Source organism: Lolium perenne, chromosome 3 (genome assembly GCF_019359855.2).
Source record: "Lolium perenne isolate Kyuss_39 chromosome 3, Kyuss_2.0, whole genome shotgun sequence".
Lineage (NCBI taxonomy): Eukaryota > Viridiplantae > Streptophyta > Magnoliopsida > Poales > Poaceae > Lolium > Lolium perenne.
This window is the reverse complement of record NC_067246.2, coordinates 225,767,283-225,787,119: the sequence shown is the minus strand read 5'-3', so window position 1 is coordinate 225,787,119 and position 19,837 is coordinate 225,767,283. Positions and strand designations below refer to the sequence as shown.

The following is a 19,837-nucleotide window of genomic DNA, read 5'->3' as shown; positions in this document are numbered from 1 at the left end:
GGGTAGGGTCCATTTGGCGCAACAATTTGCAATGTGGCCATTTTCAGGACAAGAAAATGACGATGAAAAGAATCGTCCAAATCACTGTCGGGCGAGAGCATGTTCGTTCACTGTTTCTGGCCAAATCTGGGCAAGTCGAGGTCCATACGATTCTAATCAGCACAGTCCTTTTCGTTTGCGAGAGAAATATCTGTTTCGAGCACGTGAAACAGACAACGGACACTCATATGGTCCATACTATTGATGATTCTCACGACAACATAGATACGTGGATATAGGGATATTGGCTGGCCATAGTACAAAGTATCATATAATGGTATTATTTATGATACTACATCTATAGTAGTTAGTATCCTCTAATAGTATTATAATCTTATGATATTTAATTATTTGTAGATACAATTATGTGTATATGATGTATTTAATATTAAATTATCTAGTTTCACATGCTATGATAGAGTATCATATTATGATACCTTCATTAGATTTTTACTAAGATGGCATGCATGATATTTCTTATAATACTAGCACTATGGCTAAGCACTTCAATTTGGCAACTATACCAGTGTCATCTCCATTGGCAAGCACCCCTGTTGCTTACATGGCTCATCTACAATCGGTGCTTGCTGAACATCCACATCACAAATCTAGCACATCACTAGAGCAAGAACAGTAAGTTCTCTTTTGGTAAACCCTCTCCAAGGACCTCAACGACTCAAGCTTCAAGCCAACCGAAGAATCGTCCTCGCTAATCTCACCACCTAATGACACCGACAGCAGCCATCTTGAAGTGTCCCAATAGAGACAACAAAATGATATGCAGGGAGAAACCAGTATTCACCATTTTCCTCAGAAACTAAATCTTCCGTTTACTCATCATTGCTCACAGTGCGTTGACAAGTACATCGGTCTTGTGCCAATGCACCACTCCACTCTAGCCTGACACGTCAGCTTTTTTCCTCACTCTCATTCCACTCTCACCCCACTCTCACCCCACGGTGCCAATGCACAGGCTATAGTGCCAGCTCTCACTTCTCTTTCCTCCACGTCAGCTTTTCTCTCTCATCGACATCAGCATTTCTTTTTCAGATTACAACAATATAAATAATGCAAGGAAATTATTTTGTTGAACTAAAATTGTTACCGATTACATCATAAAAAAATTACATAAAAATTTGAAAAGATTACATAAAAATTTGATACATAATCTAGGCATTAGCCCACACATGCTCAATCAAATCATGCTGGAGCTGTGTATACATCGGTGACTCCCTCATTTCGTTGTCCATCTGAATCATGGCTGCTAGGCTTGGTGGTGCATGGTGGTGTATTGCAGGGCCGACATTTGAATCAACTGTCTCATAGATGTTGTCCAAATTTGTACCAGCTCATCGTCGATGATCATGTTGTGCAGAATGACACATGCACGCATGATTAACCCAAGAGTACGCCTCGAGTAGGAGCGTCCCGGAACTGCTAGAATGTTGAACCTAGCCTTCAGCACTCCAAAGGCACACTCGACATCTTTGCGCCAAGCTGATTGAGCAGCAGTGAACACTCGATGCTTTTCACTTTGTGGAAGAGTAACACCTTTCATGAACACCGGCCAGGAGGGGTAGATGCCGTCGGCAAGGTAGTAACCATAGTGGTACTCGTGTCCATTCACCGTGAAGTTCACTACGGGTGCTTCTCCTCTAAGCACATCAGTGAACAACGGCGACTGGTTGAGTACATTGATGTTGTTGTTGGACCCGGCCACTCCAAAAAAGGCATGCCAGATCCAACGATCATACGACGCAACGGCTTCTAAGATTATGGTAGGGTGTTTGATGTCTCCCCTTGTGAATTGACCAGCATGAGCCACTGGGCAGTTCCTCCACTGCCAATGCATGCAATCGATGCTCCCTAACATGCCCGGAAAGCCACGCTCCTCAGCTTTCGCTAACAGACGCTGAGTATCCTCCACATTTGGGCGACGGCAAAACGTCTCCCCGTAACACTCAATGATGCCTTCACAGAATCTATCTAGACAATCTGATGAAGTTTGTCTAGCTAATTTAAGCCACTCATTTATCGTACCTGCAGCGGCTCCATAAGCTAACAGACGCAAAGCCGCAGTACACTTTTGTAGGGGAGAAAAACCAGCACGGTTGAGAGCATCAACTCTTTGGGTGAAATACGGAGTGTATTCACCCAATCTATCCACAATGCGCAGAAAAAAGGATCGCCTCATCCGATACCTTCGCCGAAAGTAGCTCAGAGGATAATTGCAATCGTCGGCGAAGTAGTCCTCGAAGAGCCGATCGTGGGCACCCAGACGATCACGCCTGATGAACTCTCGGCGGCATCGCCGTCTTGGCACTGCCTCCTCGTTGAGCATCTCCTCCTCATACTCCGCCTGGAACTGCTCGATCATATCACCCTCCATTCCGTCGCTAGAACTGCTGCTAGACGAAGATATGGCGTTGAGAGGAGTGGAAATGGAGAGTGGAGCTGATGAAGTGAGGTGAGGAATGAGTGAAACCATATGGGGGGTTTTTTATAGGGGGTGAGGATGAAATTTTGCCATTTTTGAAACCAAACGGCTAGCTGACATGGACGAATCAGATCGCGCCACGTCAGCTAGCCATTAGACCCTATCGCCCGCCTCTCGCCCGCCAGTCGCCCGCCTCTCTCCCGCCCTCTCGCCCCCAGCGCTCTCGCCCCGCCTCGCCAACGCTGCCGCCCCGCTATCGCCCGCCTCTCGCCTCCCTCTCGCCCCCAGCGCGGGCGGTAGCTGGGCGGTAGCGGGCGATAGCGCCGGGCGCCCGCGCCACCGCCCCGCGCTCTCGTCTCGCCCCTCTCTCGCCCCTCTCTCGCACCGTCGCCGGCGATAGCGCCCCCACTACAGCCCGCGTTGGCACCAGCCTAAAACTTGTGATTTCAATAGGTCAACAGAGTTCAGAAGTGATACATAGGTAGCGCAGAAGTTGCCTCCCTGGTTCAGTAATACTATGGATTTAACAGACACCCTCCGTCTTAACCTAGACGAAACACAATAATTTTGAAGAAGAGAGTTTCAAAGGTAGATTAGACAATACAATTTAAGACTTGAAATCATGCTTTGAGCATCATTTACTGCCTACTTCAAGGACATGGAATTTTACTTGACAAGTTTACTTAGTAATAACAGATAAATCTAAATGGCAGATGACTAACATGGTAAAATTGCATGTGTGTTGGCGGGGAAGGCTTCGCATGACATAATTAGGAAGGTGGAGAAGTCTCTGGGGAGGACCAAAAAAGAAGAGGGTCATCGCGAGGAAAATTTCTCCTGCTTGATAGACTCATTTTGGGTTGTTGCATTTCATCAGCTCGTGGTTGAAGTAGGTTGAGTGAGTTTGTTGATTTGTGTAGCCCGTGGGAAAGTTGCATGCATTGGATGTTGTTCGCTTGTGGTAATGGTTTTCGCCTGGTTTTTTGTTAAGTGGCTAGACATATTTCTTCTTAATTACCCCCATATTCAACTGGCCATTCAAAAAAAAAAGCATGTTAATCTGGACACAGACTAAAGAGCAGCATAAATCCCACGGAGTAACATATTGGGGCAAAGCTTTTGCCCCCATTTAAAAAAAAGCATGGTAAACTGGCCATTCAACAGAAACCACACTCCATTCCCAGCGTCATTGGAGCTACACATGGTGAAGTGAAACTGACGCTGTATAAGGAAAAAATCACATATGTTACTTAGAGCTGGTTGGTGAACTTGTTTCGCAGTCTCAAATGAATCCATCATAGGACTAACAAATGCTGCAAGAAGAAGACCTGAAATTGCAGGGGCAAAAAATCAAGATGTCGCTTGATGATATCAGTTTGAGCGATAAGAAACAGTTAAAACGAAAAAAAAAATCCACAATCCAAATGTAGTTTGTCCAACAATCCAGAGAAGTAAGCCAGAGAAGTAGTGTTTGTCTAACAATCCAAATGTAGTTTCTGTATTGAACTACATAATCTACTGTAGTCTTTTGAACGATTTAGAAAATGGTGCATGGTTGAAGGACACCCAATTGAACTGGATCCTCCTGCATAAATATTGTACGCAAGCATATTCCATTTCAATCTTCTGTATTTTTCTTTTTCCAAATCATGTATTAAGGAACAAAGATCCAATCATTCATAGAAACTGCATTGCAGAAAGCATGCACCGAGTGAGAAAATAGACATTGCTCATGAACTTCCATGAAGAATGCCAGTAGCAAACATGCATTATGGGGAGAAGCACACAATATTGCTACCGCTAGCACTGAAGTAAAACCAATTGCCAGCTGGTGACCTGTTATCAAACCTATGGTATAACCTGCCGCACTAGATGAATAAGAATTGGTTTCATTTACTTAGAAATGATGGAACTTTCCCTTTAGGTGTTAGCCCTAATTAATTAACACCAACTGAGAAAAAAAATCCATTTCAATAAAGAACCCCAGATGGGAACACATTTCTGTATAACTATTAATAGCTACAAATCTAGAAGTGGCGGCAGATCCAATGTTTCAGCATTGTAAGCAATAACAAGAAAAGGAAAAGTGCAATCTTGTTTAAAAAATATTTGAGTCAATCTACATAACCAATCAAATACACCCTATGTTTCACTATATCTGTCCTCAGCCCATCATGCTACAAGACGAAGGAAGCACTAAACTTAAGAAAACAAAATGAGATATAACCATGCATATCTCTATCACACTATATAACCAATTAATGATTCACAAAAGCATACTAATACGGGCATAAAGTGGAAACAACACAACAACTGCGCGGTTGATTTCCTCCGACAGTTATTTAGAAAAGAAGTATCCTGATATAGTGAAATGGATGGAGTACTCTAAAGTCCATGATACATTCGTAGCATTCATATATAGATATCCTAAGAAAAAATCCATATGGAAATTTACATGTAGAACTGTATTTTCTGGAAGAAATAGATGCACTTCAGTACTGCGTGGGTGGAAAAGGCTAGGTGTACAGCGTGCACCAAATTAGAGAAGTCTAGGTCAATTTTGGTATCCCTACGCGCTATCATGATTTTACAAAGCTACCATGTCAAATGAGAAGTTGCACTTACCACTTATCTTTGGAGAGGAACTGGATGCACTATGCACACATATAGGTATATATATGCAGCAGGACATCGGAGCGTTTGCGTTGACAGTGCGAGCGGGAGGGAAGAGAGGATACCGAAGCCGGTGACGAGGCAGGTGGTGGCAACGACCCTGAGCTCCGCATCAACGCCCATCGCTCCTCGCCTCCCTGCCCGTCGCCGTTGGGATCGCCTCCTGCTCGTCGCCGTCGTGGTCGCGTGCAACTAGGTTAAACGATCGCTTTGGCCCATGGGATTTTGCCTCCAAGCCCCATTGCCTTGTCCAGCCCACGTTCGTAGTTGGGCCGTAGAGCTTAGTTAGGCGTAGCTGAAAGCCCATATAATACAGGTGCCATCTCTTGCTCCACTCCTGCAGTGCGGCTCGAGAACCGGATGAGGTGAGCGGCTTCGCAAAACCTCCGGTCCAAAACAATGGCCATGGCAGTGGCCGCTTCCTTCGCCGCCCGCCACCACCACGGGCACCTCGCCGCCGGCCTCGTCCCCACCCCGCAAGCAAGCGGTAGGACTAGCCGCAGCGGTGTCACCATCTCCATGAGGGCTCAGGTGGAATCCCGCCCAGGGCAACCTACTTCCCTTCCCCCCTTCTCTTCTCCTCCTCGCCAACTCACTGAATTTTCACTATGCTGTTTCAATTATCTGTAGAAAAAGCAGAGCAGTGAGCCCGGGAGTGGGAAGGAAGGCGGGGAAGGCCGAGTCAGCGGTGGGCGGCGAGTGTGGCGTCGCCGGAAACTGGTACGCGGAACAGCCCAACAATGCGGCCTCCTTATCTCTGCGTGGTTGTTTCGGTTGGAATTTAGGACCGTGTAGAATGGAACTATGGAAGGACGGACAAGGTTGCCAAACAAAATACTAGTAGTACCTGTTTTATTGATGTGTTCAAGATTACAAACATCCATTTCTATATGATTGGTCCTAGAAATTTGGCTTCCCCATTTAGGATGGGGTCAGTGATGCTCAATAGGGCTGAAGAGTGGCACGGTCATCTGTTGTCTATTACCATGTTGTTTATCAACCCTGGCAGACCATTCACCCATTGAGAGGACTGCATCCGGTTTATCATTTGTGTGCAGGTGCTTTGGTCGTGCTGGCTGGTGACCATCCTTTGAGTTATATCGGTTGTTCAAACTGTCAAATGAGAAGTCACTAATTCATACATTGTGGAGTTAGAGTATACTTCTTTAATACATTCCATTCGCCATCACATGAAGTAGGAAGCAGCTGCCTTCTTGTTCTTTTGGGTAAACATCAGTAAATGATGGGCGTTGTTGCCATGCTTTAGAGTTTTGTATTCTTTCCGTATTTCCACGTATTTACTAGCAGCGTAATGGTAGCATGTTTAAGAATTGCCTTTTCTTTTTGCAGACCAAAGAAGATGACACGTTGCGTTACAAGTTGGATCGCATCCCTTTCTTAGAAGAGAAAGTGAGAAAAGTAAGGGAAAACGGGAAGCTCGTGTGCTTGGACATCAACCAGCTGATGTTAGCTGCAGAGAATAGATTCGCCTTCACAAATGAGGTGGCAGAAGAAGCTAATGCCTATCTTGAGAAGAACAGGAATGAGTACGGACTGAAAAAACCTATACTCCATGTGCTCAGTGACCGCATGAACGAAGCTGGATTTTCTCGGCCAGAGGGTTACCTTTATCCGTATCCTATCAAGCCAGGGCCTTATTTCATAAAAGAAGAAGGGCACTGAATAGAATCACAGCTCCATAGTATGTATATCACAACTTACTCTCCAATTACTTCTTGACTACCTGCTCCCTACTTAAATTATTATCCTTGGTTGTAGATGTCATGAGTGTGCTTGCACACAAGCATGTCTAAGGGTTGGAGAATCTGCTTCTAGTCAACATCGTGAAAATAATAACATGACCTCACAAGAAATAATTATCAACACACATAATGACATCATAGTTAATCCTCCGCCTCGCTTATGCATTTAGTAATGCACCTAGTGCTCTTTAAAACGAACCATTCTCAACTTCGCGTTACTAGACTATTTATAGAGGATAAGAGTATATCTATCCTTCTCTCTTATCCATTTGGAGGCATATAGCATACAAAAGGGGATTGGAAAATTATATAGGGTTGCTACTGAGAGTGGCTGGTCCCTCACATGACCCCATTTCATGTAGTAGCATACTGATACTGTCATATGCAGGGATATGTATGAAGAAGCTTATCTTCTAGCCATTCCTGCCTCCAACCCCAGGCCTTCTGCGTGGATCATGCCTAGAGTTTGCGCCTCCATAGTCATAATCCTGAATCTCCGTGAGAATCTTTCTGTTGAACCCCTGCATTTCAAGCATAAAGAAATTTGTATTTCGAATTTAGCATATGAATGAACATAAAAGTTATAAATATATTTATCTGGTATTTGTTGATTTTAAGCATAAGTTATATCCAATTATCTCTTATAGAAGTGACCAACCATCAGAGAAAACATCACGAGCTAGAAAGTGTTAGCTACCACTCGCATGTATGATATATGGAACAGAAATAACATAACACATTAAACATTGCTTTAGATGGCTATAACAAAAACTTTGAGATCAACATAGGCAAACCTTTATCAACTTTGGAGTAATACCATTATCAAATTCTACCACTATGGTTTGGCCTGCATGACAAAAGAACTTGTTCAAGTATATATGTATTCAATGACTGGGTAAAATATTAGGAAGAAGAAATAGCAGACACCATACCTGCAGATGCATTGAAGAGAACAATTAGAAGGATGATGCTGAGTACAATAGTGGGTTTAGGCATGTTGATATGCGCTGACCGCTAATAGATTGTTATTCCCTTTGGAGAATTGTTGGCAAGAAGCTATTGTTTCGCTGCCCCTTTTATACATGAATGCTGGGTCAGCCTGTACGAAAGAGAAGGTTGCAACTTTAGATATGGTCTACCAGTAATGATTGTTCAACAGGATTATGATGAAACTTTATATTCCACAACACAAGGTCAACTGCATCTAGCTGAAGCTACTTTAAAAGTTACGTTTGATTTCCAGTAACTAAAACCAACATTGATTGCACTGCATTTTCTTGTAAAGCATTTTTGTGTTAACATAATTTACGCTGTCTACATCTATCATAATAGATGAAATGTTACCTTATAGCTTCGAACTGTAGATAGCACCAATTAGGTTTCAATGTTTTTGTAGTCTTCCTGCTTATCAGATAGGCACAAAACACTTGCTTTAGTTGTAAACATATTATCGCAATTAGATTATGTCCTAGTAATTTTACGAGCATGGAGTTTTCTACAGTATAAAAATGGCATGAAAACAAAACAGCGCCATCTCTGTTTTTTTATCACAATACCTATTTGCTGCATTCTAAAACCTTTAATATTTACACTACCGTAGTAATAAAATTCAGTCGAAGGAGTGGCAATGTATCAGATAACCAAAGACTGGTACAGTTCACCCACTATATCAAATGGTAAGTGCTGAGCGAATGGGGCAGGCAACAGTAAGTGGAGTGAGTGCACACTGACAGCTGTCACAGTGTGCTAGAGCAGAGTGGAGTGAGAAAAATACAATGTAAATGGACGAAGCTGCAAGTGCAAGCGCAACAGTACTCCCACTAGCAGATCCATCGGTCAAAAGGAAAAACAGCTGGCCTGTTATCTTGTGGGGATCCTGTTTGAGATCTTCCCTATCAAGCGTTGTTCATACGATTGGCATATGCGTATACATATTCTGTTGATTTGTCTTGCTATACCCTATCCTTCTGCGATATGTGCCCGTATACCCGTTCTGTTTATGGCTGGTTCTGTGACCTAACCACCCACGTATCCACTGTACCACTAGCTTTGCAAATTGAAAGGATCACGACCAAGATGCAGGTGTGTTGTTGGCCGCTCATTATGTCATCCTAGGCAGCGAGCACCTCCGTGAAGTTGACCATCTATTTGTTGGTTTTCAGCATTGTGACCTGTGAGAGAAAAATGGATGCAACAGGAGAGTAATTTCAGAGTCGCTGCTTTTACTTTATCCTACCCTAGACTAGCCACTACTTATTTACAGTCCCGAGTGCAACAGGGTTTTAGAAACTGGCAATCCCACTATCTTGCTACCTTAATGTGTGAAACCACATACACAGATCTTTCTTGAACAACGTGACTACGCATGTAAAGAAGCTATGTCATGACAAGGCTGAAAATGTCAACATCACACCAGTGCACATGTAGCTGTGCAAAGGTTACATTACGATTGCACTAGATGAATTAGTAGTCAGTGTTGAATATAAATATAGTGCCTAGCCTCTTTCCATTAGATCGGTCTTTTGGAAAACTTGGCTAGTGCATCAATACTATATGGTATCACAGCCAAGAGGTCTCAAGTTCGAGACCTTGCTCGCGCACCGAACCCACGCTAAGGACTAAAATAGCCTAGACGTGAGGGGAAGTGTTGAATATAAATATAGTGCCTAACCTCCTTCCATTAGATCGGTCTTTTGGAAAACGTGGCTAGTGCATCAAGCCATCAATCCTATAGTCAGCACAAGGTCCATTTTGAACTATAAAGGCATTGATCGAGATTATTGTACCTTATCACAACCTTTTAGTCAGGAAGCAAAAAACTCTGAAACATAGCACGAGGAGATGGAGCTAGAGCCAAATGGATTCACATTTTTCTTCACTCCAGGAAAAAGCATCCAATATGGCATATGCCTACTGTTGCATAATACACGAGGCAGATAAATCGTTTCTTGAATATGCGTTAGGCCTTAAATAGATGAGAACAGTGAGAAGCACTATCAGTGGTTAGATGGCCCTTCAAGCCAGAGGCATCCTTGCTACATGTCGACATTTTGGAGCTATGAGGCAGCTTTGTTTCTTGGCCGTTTGCTTAAACATCGTTTTCTTATGGAGATGCATTTCTGATCTTTGAAGCAACTTTACCTTCATTAGTGGTTCAGTGCTTTCCAGTGTGTAACACCCATTAATCAAGAATCTCAGATTACATGTATGCAGGAACTAGTGTCAAGCAAAACATTGTTCTGGGGTTGTGATGTAAACAACTTTTGGATGCAAATATTTTCTTTATGGCATTCATTTTGGGATGCAAGCTTCTTGGACATGTAGCACAGCCTGCAAAACGTCAGATCATAGCTTTTGTTGGTCGGTGCTTGACTCCCAATGCATCCTATAATTCTGATAGCGAAATACCAGGAGCTCAGTATGGCCCAGTTAATGCTGTCTTTGTGTTTTTCTTCTTTAGGCATTCTTTTCATTCGCATGGAATTACTGGGTGAAGTTGAGCAAAGTTACATCACTAAGGCACCATGCATGATTCCAAGTTTTAACGTTCCATCATTATATTTTGCAGGATCAAGGAGGCGCTCTTTTCAGACTGGGCTCCTAGTTTTGTTGTACACACTACAGTTGGGAGCAATCTGGGACAACTTCCATAATCAAAATTCACGGCGCTTTTCATCTTCAGATCTCTGAAACTTATGTAGCCAGCCCTCTCAATATATATAGTGTGTGAATGAAAGCAGACTGTTCTTAACTGTCATCTGTGTTGCTTCAGTGCTGACACGGGATCGAAATAATCAGATTTGCTGAGCGAGATGTATCGGTCCATCTTATTGTTGTCTTAGATATTGTATCGATATTGATATATTCGATTCACCTTTGGGCTGCCACGAACCTTGTCTTAGCGACATGAACTAGAGGTAACTGGTAGTGCTGGAGAAAGCTATGCAATGAAGGTTTGCTTCTCTTTTGAGAGGACTACCCTATCCAATATAACTTTTGGGAAGTCCAAATGGTTCGAATATTCCAAATCAGGCCTGGGCGGCTGTGCTTAGCACATTGTGTTGGGCTCGTAGCTCGTCGGTAAATCGGGCAGTGTCAGTCTGTCAGATGGCTTCCTCGAGCGAAGCTGGTGGGTCTCTTTCACCTACCAGCACGCAAGAGATCATATCTGGGAGCTGCTATTCACCGCATTTAGCTGGACCGAGCGTCCGGGCCGTCTCAAGTGATCGATTCATGAGCCGCTCAAATGCAGCCCAACAAAAACTTACTGACTTTTTTTTTCTTGTTTTCCTTCTGTTTAAATTAAAAAATGTTTACACTTGAAAATTGTTAATATTTTTAAAAGTCCAAACATGAAAATTGTTTAAATTTAAAATATTCAGATTTATTAAATTTTGAAATTTCAAAAAAGTTAAAAATCGAAAAGGTTCAAAACTGAAAAATGTTCAAAAATAAAAAAAATGTTCAAAATGTAAAAAATAAAAAAATTCAAATTTATAAAATGTTGAAATTTTGGAAAATTAAACAAAAAACTCTTATTTGGCTTATTTTGGAATCCATTATAAGGCTTTTGGTATTGTACAAAATTTTAAAATGTTCAAATTTTGAAAAATTAAAAAATTGACCGGCAAAAATAGAAAAACGAGCAAAAAGGGAACAAAACTAAAGACACCAAACGTAGGAAAATTGTAGAAAACCAATGAAAAAGCCAATGTGTGATCACCTCATGCGGCCCCGATGATCAGGGCCACCCCCGATGATTGGGGCTGCAGTGAGCGGCGAATATGGTTCACTATCAGATCTATGAATGCAAAGGGGAGATGGCGTAGGCTGCTAACTGTTTTGTTAGGGAAAAAGCTGGCGTCTATCCACACATGATATGGTCAGTAGTTACCTTTTCGCTCGGGCGTCTAGGGTTTTGGCGACTCGATTGCTATGTTGATTGTCGGCGAGGTATAACGTGGATCCACTGTCCCTAGTCCAAAACTAGACATCCCCAACCCTCGTCCAGACTGATCAAGGGGTTGGCTTGCCCAACTGCCTGATCTTAGCGTAGAGGTGGGGGTAGATCTGTGGCAGAGTTTGGGGATCATAGAAGAATGGCATTTGGAAGCGGGGTGCAACTAGAGGGAGGGATAACGGGGACCTGATTTGATAGGTACTGTTGAAGAAGCTCATTTTGCAGGGTTTAGTGAAGGAGGACGTGAAGGTGGAAGGAGAAAACCTGGAAAAGTTGAAGAAAGCGGCTAGTTGATGGCATTACTATGTTTGCATACTGACAAATCTTTGAGTGTTGCATCTCTCTTCAAAATTCCGATGCCGGCTTGGGGCCTGACGAGGAAGGTTACTTTGCAGCTAGTCTAGTACAATAAGTATGTGATTCAGGATGCATGTCTCGGAGACTGGATGCGTATCATGGAGGAGGGGCCGTGGATCTTCATTGGGACGTCCTTGACCATTCTCAAGTTTTGGTCCATCTTTTGGCGTTACGGTGCAAGGATTAATGGCTCCATTCCATCCACCACAACACTGCTGAGTGTCGAGCTTTCCTGCAACCTACCATTGTACTATTATCTGTCAGTAAGGAGCGTACTAGGACACATAAATATCCGCCGACCTTGTTTGCCACTGGGAAATCGCATTCCCTAGGCAAAAAATTGCCGTCGGGAAATCGTATCCCCGGGTAAAAAAACTTTTGCATGCTATTTTTTGCTTGTACCATCCAAGAAATCCGATTGTAGGGGGTGGGAGGGGGAGCATTCTTGTCGTATCACATGACCTCTGGTCCGTTCTACGATGGTGTGAGCGAGTGAGATCAAGACGTGTTTGCGATTTTAGGTTCACGCTTGCACGTGTGCATGACTTGAAATGACTCAATAAAGAATAACTTGTCTCTAAGTGAACAGTAAGGCATGTATACACAAAAGTACGTCGCCAGTCCTCATCCACCACGTCTCACGCTAGCGCTATCCTGTACAACGGGCTCTCTGATACCTCCTCCCTGAGGCAGCGGCGGTGGAACACGTGCCCCCACGCTAGAGGACTGTGAATCGGTCGCACCTACCAAAGTCAGATATGTACACCGCGCGCAGACGGTATGCACGTCACCCCTAGGTAAGTCGTCCCTTTCGGCGAGTATATGACGAAGGGGATGTTCCGTCGTCGAAGTGTGATCTCTAGCGTGATGAAGCGATGCAGCGGAACCACAATGGTCATGAACAATGCTCGTCCTTTCGCGATGTAGGCCCTTCTTGTCGAAGGAGACATCCCAACATGGAATATCGGTACCACTCAGCAGTTGTTTCAAATTGCAACGTATGCATGGGGGGGGCGTTGCCCCCCTTTTCTCCCTGATTTGGATTACATGGTGATGATTTTTTGGAAGGGCTGAGATGGATATTTTGGTCTCCCCCACCCCTAAAATACTCATGTTTTTCTTTACCCGCGGTGCAAATTCAGTCAAGCTCCGCCACTGTCGATCACCGCAATGTGTGAAGGTTTAACATGAGGACGAAAGGAGGGATGGCTATGTTGATAGGTATTATGTTTCAAGTTTTATAGCATTGTTACTTGTCAAGGCATGTACAATAGGGTAACATCAACCTTGTTTAGAGTTGTCACATTGGTTTTTCTGCTGAGTTGATGGAAAGAGAATGAAAGCAAAATTATTGTCACATTGGTTTTTTGATGAGTTGATGGAAAGAGAATGAAAGCAAAATCATGATCTCTTAGAAAATATGAGAACTAGGATATTTTTCTATTGTAGCACGTATTTTTCCTTAGCAACACAATTTTCTACTATAAATTATTTAACTCCCACACCATTAACTATAAGGGATGAAACTAAGATCTCCTTTGATTCATAGGAATCGTATAGAAATTATGTAGGATTTAGATTCTATGGAAAAATTTCCTACATAAAATGTTTAAATTATGAAAACATATTATAGGAACTAATTATACAAAAATTATAGTGTAAATATTATGAAAAATTCATTTGCAATAATCAAACACACTTCATCTTTTCATAGGATTTAAGTAGGCATAACATTTTGATCATATGCTTTTCCTATTTTCATGTTTTTCCTATCCCAAGAATCAAATGAGGCTTAAAAGATGATGCGTTGTATGGACTATATATTTTTCCTTGTTTAAATGATGTATGTATCAAAAGACAAAAGTGTTGCATGACGTGGTGACCTTGCACCATCCTCCATGCTCCAGGTCGAGCACCGACACATGCCTCGCCGGCATGCTCGAGCGGAGCAGGCACGAGCCCAAGAAGACACACTCCGTGTACGGCACCGACCACTCACATTGAAAAAAGGCTCGATGTGGCAAACTCGCAGCCGCGTGAGATATCTATCCTAGGTCGAGCCCATCACGATTCACGACGTCGACCCACCCAGACCCAGCCACACAGGCACCTCGATGAACGAGCCCATCCGCCGCGTCCTCCTCCCTTCCCTGCTTTTCTCCATTATTTTTCTCCGGCTATGGCAGTTTGAAGCACCAGGCAGAGGCGGACACCTGGGAAGTCCCTGCCCTTCACAACGCGTGTCCCCCGACGTGGCGATCATGTACATGCCCCGTCGTGACACGTGTCTGAGCTCCTCTCCAAGCTCAACCGCTATAAAGATACCAGTCGACGAAGCTGCTCATCACAACAACAAAGCACACATCAGCATTGCAAGCATCCAAAGCAAACCTACATTGTACACTACTCGAGTTCTCTCCAGCGTTTCTTTGTGTAAGCTTGTCGAGTCCTAACCAGTTTCTGTTCTCGCCGTTAGCTTGCGAAGAAGAATGGCTTCTCGTCAGGACCAAGCTAGCTACCACGCCGGTGAGGCCAAGGCCCGCGCCGAGGTCAGTTTCATGAGCGATCTCGTCCCATGTCGATATCTCATTTTCCCCGAGAAACTTACACTGTTTTGGGTGCTGCATTGCAGGAGAAGACGGGGCACATGATGGGCGCGGCGCAGGAGAAGGCGAGGGAGGCCAAGGACACGGCCTCCGACGCCGCGGGCCGCGCCATGGACCGGGGCGGCGACGCCAAGGAGGCGACCAAGGAGAAGGCCTACGAGGCCAAGGACGCGGCGTCGGACGCCACGGGCCGCGCCATGGACAAGGGCCGCGGTGCAGCGGAGGCCACCAAGGAGAAGGGCTGCGAGGCCAAGGACAAGGCGGCCGGGACCGCGCAGCAGACCGGGAGCTACATCGGGCAGACGGCCGAGGCGGCCAAGCAGAAGGCGGCCGGCGCCGCGCAGTATACCGTGGACACCGCGCGCGCGGGCGCGGAGCAGACTGGGAGCTACGTCGCGCAGACCGCCGAGGTTGCCAAGCAGAAGGCCGGCGCCGTGGCGCAGTACGCCGTGGATACTGCCGTCGCCGGCAAGGACAAGACTGGCAGCCTCCTCGTGCAGGTACACTACAGTAGTACAGTTCACTTTCTTCCTTGCGGTAATCGTTGAATCTTGCAACGAACGTTCTGGAGATTAAGTTTGGGCTTGCTTTGTCTGTAGGCAGGGGAGACGGTGAAGGGCGCGGCGGTGGGGGCCAAGGACGCGGTGATGAACACGATCGGAATGGGCGGCGACACCACAAACGGCAGCGCCAACGTCCCAGCCAAGGACACGAGCACTTACAAGCCTGCCACTCGGGATTACTAATTGTGCCAGTGTCAAAGCACACCCTGATGTATCTTCTCAAGTTGTAGTTCGATTTCTACAGAGTCCATCTGTTACATCTTTGGTTTCTAATTTAGCGTTTACCCCGTGGAGGTTGTCACTTGTCAGGACCTAGCCAAATGTTAGAGGCAGGCATTCCTGACTCCTCCCTTCCATGCTTTATTTTTCAGAGTCTAATAAAGTTTGCAATTAGAAATCATGTTGCTTGAATGTGCATCCATTTGTTATCCTGAGGCCCGATTGGTGGGTGACGCTGTGTGGCTAGGTAGGATAGAGTGGAACAGGCCAAAAACAATGTTCTGCATTTTGTTTGGAGTTCCAGATTGTATCATTCGATGTATTTTGGGCCTTGTGCAACTATGACAATGCAATGTTCAGCTCAAGTTTACCGTCTGTTCATACACTTCGGACGGAGGTGCCGTATGGCGACTGGCGACATGCCGTAGCTTGGCGATATGCCGATCTTCCCTTCCTATGATTCTTCCCACTGGTTTCAAATCTGATCTCTGATCTGAATCTCTGGCCTTTCTTCTCCTTGCTATTTGCTTCTCTCTCAAAAATCCCCTGATTTGCTGTCTGTTCTTCTCTCTCAAAAAATTCCCCTTTTCTGCTGATCCCGTTTACCGATTAAGCTCTTCATCATCGATATTCGTGTTTGAGGCTGGGGCGTGCCTCCCGCAAGATCTGAAGTTGCTACAGGAGCACTCAGTACGCCGGCCCTGTTCATCTACACCACCACGGCTGTTGTTGTTTGGCTTCTGTTCTCAAGGTCTTCACCTTGGCGATTGTGTTTCCACTAGGCACAAATACGCCAGGCATGAAGCTCGCAGGTTGGAACCGCCGAGGTGTAGGTAAGGACCTAGATAGCTCTGCTAAGATGGACTACCTTGCCAGATTCATGAGCTCCACAAGTGCACATATCACTTTTGTTTCAGAAATAAGAACATCGAGGTACAAATCTTCACATCTTAATTCTCGATTTAATACTGCTGGTAGCTTTGTAGTACCGTCCAATGGTCGATCAGGTGGGCTCTGGTTGCTTTGGACTGATGAAGTTTGTGTTTCAGTCAAGTTCTACAACCAATATATGATTTTAGCTATAGTTGTTAACAGAACTACTAATGTGAACTTTGCCTTGGCTTGCATTTATGGAGATCCCCATCATCGCCACACTAGGATGATCTGGGACCATGTTTACAATTTTGTGTGTGAAAATCTTGGCAAGCCAGTAGTTTGTTTAGGTGACTTTAATGATATCATGTGTGATATGGATACCACCTCTATCAATGTAAATAAACTTCGCATGCGTACTTTCAACTCATATGTTAAGCAATGTGGTTTGTTTGACTTAGGTTTTAGTGGACCGGCTTATACGTGGACGAACAAACGTTTTTCTTCTAAACCTATATTTGAGAGACTTGATCGTTGTCTTGCTAATGCTGAATGGTGCACCATCTTCCCAAACACTAATGTTTTTAATCTTCCTATCATCCTTAGTGATCATGCTCCTATTCTGATATCTACTGATTCTAAATTCCAAAGGCCAAAACTTCACTTTAAATTTGAAAATTGGTGGACTTATGAAGAAGACTTCCGAGGTGTTGCAAAAGATGCTTGGAATGCTTCCGTTAATAGGCCTTTTCATGCTAGAACAGCTAACCTTGCAGGAGCTTTGAAAAGATGGTGCAAGAAGAAGAAGCCTATCCAACAACAGCTTGACTACATACAAGAGCAGATCAATGATATTCAGATGAAGCCGGTACATCTACAAAATCACAATCTCGAGGTCAGCCTTATTGCTCAATATGAACAAAACATGACCAAGCTCACTGAATATTATCGTCAACGTGCAAAAAAGCATTGGGCAACTCAAGGCGATAGGAATACATCCTTCTTTCATAACGCAGTTCAAAAACGAAAACGTAGGAATCGCATTGTTTCTATTAGAAATGCACAGGGAGATGAAATGTTTGATCCTGGAGACATTGCAAGTGAATTTGTTCATTACTTCAAATCTATTTTTCGCTCTACTGCTACTAACAATGACAGACCCATATTAAACACAACATCGATGCAAGATCCTGAAGACTATACCTACTCGGTGCCGGACAAACAAGAGGTTTGGGGAATCCTCAAAGAAATGAGGAAAAATGCTTCACCAGGAACTGATGGCTTTAATGTGGCATTTTACATATCGGCTTGGGATTGGATTGGAGATGACGTTACAAATGTGGTAAGGAACTTTTACACTACTGCTACTCTACCACCTCATCTTAATGATACTCACATTGCTCTCATTCCAAAGAAGCTAATCTGCCATCTACCTTCTGACTTTAGACCCATAAGTTTGTGTAATGTAGTCTATAAAATCATTGCAAAATCTTTAGCGAATAGGTTGAAACGACATCTTCCAGATTACATACACCCCTCGCAACAAGCGTTCATTCAAGGTAGACGCATAAGCAATAATATTATAGTTGCACAAGAGATTGCCCATTCGTTTTCTCTCACTTCTTGGAAAAGTCTAGATTTCATGTTAAAAATTGATCTTGCCAAGGCTTTCGATAGAGTTGAATGGCATTTTATCGTCTCGGCTCTTGCACGGAAAGGACTTCATGGTCATTTTATTAATCTTGTGTATGCTTGCATTTCTTCGCCGACATTCTCGATAATCATCAATGGTCAATCTTTTGCGAAGTTTGTTAGTTCCAGGGGTATAAGACAGGGATGTCCTTTGTCGCCGTATCTATTCGTTTTTGCAGTGAATGAACTAGCTTTGGCACTACAGGACGCCCTCCAGTCCAATCACCTCACAGGTATCTCTCTTGGACCAAACTGTCCTCCTATTCATTGCCTCATGTTTGCGGATGACCTTATTGTTTGCGGAAAAGCTAACATGCAGGAAGCTCAAGCAATCTCTCAGATTATAGATAATTTTTGCCATGACTCGGGACAAATTCCAAACTGGAGCAAATCTGGAATTCTTTTTAGCAAAAATGTCCCTTTGCAATTCAAAGAGGACATACGAGCAATCTTTCCGGCCCCTGACCTAGACAATTCCTTCATTCATCTTGGTCATCCTCTTATACTGCCCTCCAAAGACAGATCGGCTGCTTATGCCTTCATTTATGACAAATTCAAATCCAAGCTCTCCACTTATAAAGCAAACCGCCTCTCACATGCAAAATTAACACTCATAAAATCGGTGTTCTCCTCCATTCCTGTCTACTATATGTCTAATATTCTATTTTCAAAAAAGTTCATCACAAAACTCACAGCTATTATCAGGAACTTTTGGTGGACGGGTGTTCAAGATGACCAGACAACTAGGAGCCTTTGCCTTAGGGCATGGGCAGATGTTTGTACTGAAAAAAAAGGGTGGTCTGGGTATAAGAAATTTGCAGGCGGTCAATCAAGGTCTCATTCTTTCGATGGCTTGGAGGTTGGCGAAGGAACCACATAGTCACATAGCTCAGATCCTAAAGGCTAAGTACCATCATGATACTTCCATTTGGAGGGCCAAGGCAAACAAGCCTAAATCAGCATTCTGGTCTGCAATACTTAAGGTAAAACATCTTCTAATTTCTGCGACTCATTGTCAGATTGTTGATGGCAGTAGCTCTATTTGGAGCTCTCCATGGTTTGCGGGTTGGGAGACCATATATGATAATCTTATAATTCAGCAGCAACCATTTGTGTACCCTGCCCAAATTAAAGATCTATGGATTACTGGCCAGAAAACTTGGAACTCAGATTTAATAAACTCTTTGTTCAGCCCAGCAACTGCAAACGCTATCCTCCAAACGGCCATTATTAATGCAAATGAACATGATACTTTGATTTGGAAACTAACTCCTACAGGTCAATTCTCATCCAAGAGTGCTTATAAGCATTGCTTTACTAATCTTCAGCTTCCCCAACGACAAAGACCAAAGATTGTTCCATTGCAAATTATTTCCTTACTTAAACAGGTATGGAGTGACACCCAAATGGCACCACGAGTTCAAACGTTCGCATGGAGATTACTAAGAAAGGCACTTGCAACTGGCAAGAGGGCTAGTAAGTACTCAAAACACATTAACGAAAGTTGCTCTAGATGCGGCAATCTTGAGGATGAATTACATATGTTGTTTTTATGTCCTTTTTCTAAGGCTGCTTGGTACGGCTATCCTTGGTTTATTAAAATTGAACTCATGGCAGAGCATCACCGTTCTATTCCTGATTTGATCCAAGCTTTG

General features: G+C 43.9%; 3 protein-coding genes across 4 annotated transcripts; 2 read left to right on the top strand and 1 right to left on the bottom strand.

Moving 5' to 3' along the window:
- Window positions 1–1,303: 1,303 nt before the first annotated feature.
- Window positions 1,304–2,428, bottom strand: LOC139838101 (protein ALP1-like). The gene has a single exon (XM_071827453.1). The coding sequence runs from the start codon at window positions 2,426–2,428 to the stop codon at window positions 1,304–1,306; it is 1,125 nt and encodes a 374-aa protein (XP_071683554.1).
- A 3,051-nt stretch (window positions 2,429–5,479) lies between these two features.
- Window positions 5,480–10,799, top strand: LOC127343530 (protein PLASTID TRANSCRIPTIONALLY ACTIVE 7). Of its 2 annotated transcripts, none has more exons than XM_051369655.2 (4): window positions 5,480–5,680; window positions 5,780–5,869; window positions 6,500–6,851; window positions 7,301–9,148. In XM_051369655.2, the coding sequence occupies exons 1-3, from the start codon at window positions 5,549–5,551 to the stop codon at window positions 6,830–6,832; spliced, it is 555 nt and encodes a 184-aa protein (XP_051225615.1). In that variant the 5' UTR covers window positions 5,480–5,548; the 3' UTR covers window positions 6,833–6,851; window positions 7,301–9,148. The 2 variants fall into 2 exon arrangements, with proteins under 2 accessions (XP_051225615.1, XP_051225614.1); XM_051369654.2 differs by lacking the exon at window positions 7,301–9,148 and adding an exon at window positions 10,481–10,799 and having other exon boundaries at window positions 5,481–5,680.
- Window positions 10,800–14,622: 3,823 nt separating this feature from the next.
- On the top strand, window positions 14,623–15,798 carry LOC127343529 (uncharacterized). The gene is made up of 3 exons (XM_051369653.2): window positions 14,623–14,778; window positions 14,862–15,335; window positions 15,435–15,798. Exons 1-3 carry the CDS (start codon window positions 14,719–14,721, stop codon window positions 15,579–15,581), a joined length of 681 nt encoding a protein of 226 aa, XP_051225613.1. The 5' UTR covers window positions 14,623–14,718; the 3' UTR covers window positions 15,582–15,798.
- The last annotated feature ends 4,039 nt before the right edge of the window (window positions 15,799–19,837 follow it).

Coding starts and splice junctions, on each gene's coding strand:
- LOC139838101 (XM_071827453.1), bottom strand. CDS start 2,428: ATGGAGGGTGATATGATCGAGCAGTTCCAGGCGGAGTATGAGGAGGAG.
- LOC127343529 (XM_051369653.2), top strand. CDS start 14,719: ATGGCTTCTCGTCAGGACCAAGCTAGCTACCACGCCGGTGAGGCCAAG. Junction 14,779..14,861: donor AGGCCAAGGCCCGCGCCGAG/GTCAGTTTCATG, acceptor GCTGCATTGCAG/GAGAAGACGGGGCACATGAT. Junction 15,336..15,434: donor CTGGCAGCCTCCTCGTGCAG/GTACACTACAGT, acceptor CTTTGTCTGTAG/GCAGGGGAGACGGTGAAGGG.
- LOC127343530 (XM_051369654.2), top strand. CDS start 5,549: ATGGCCATGGCAGTGGCCGCTTCCTTCGCCGCCCGCCACCACCACGGG. Junction 5,681..5,779: donor CCATCTCCATGAGGGCTCAG/GTGGAATCCCGC, acceptor AATTATCTGTAG/AAAAAGCAGAGCAGTGAGCC. Junction 5,870..6,499: donor TGTGGCGTCGCCGGAAACTG/GTACGCGGAACA, acceptor TTCTTTTTGCAG/ACCAAAGAAGATGACACGTT.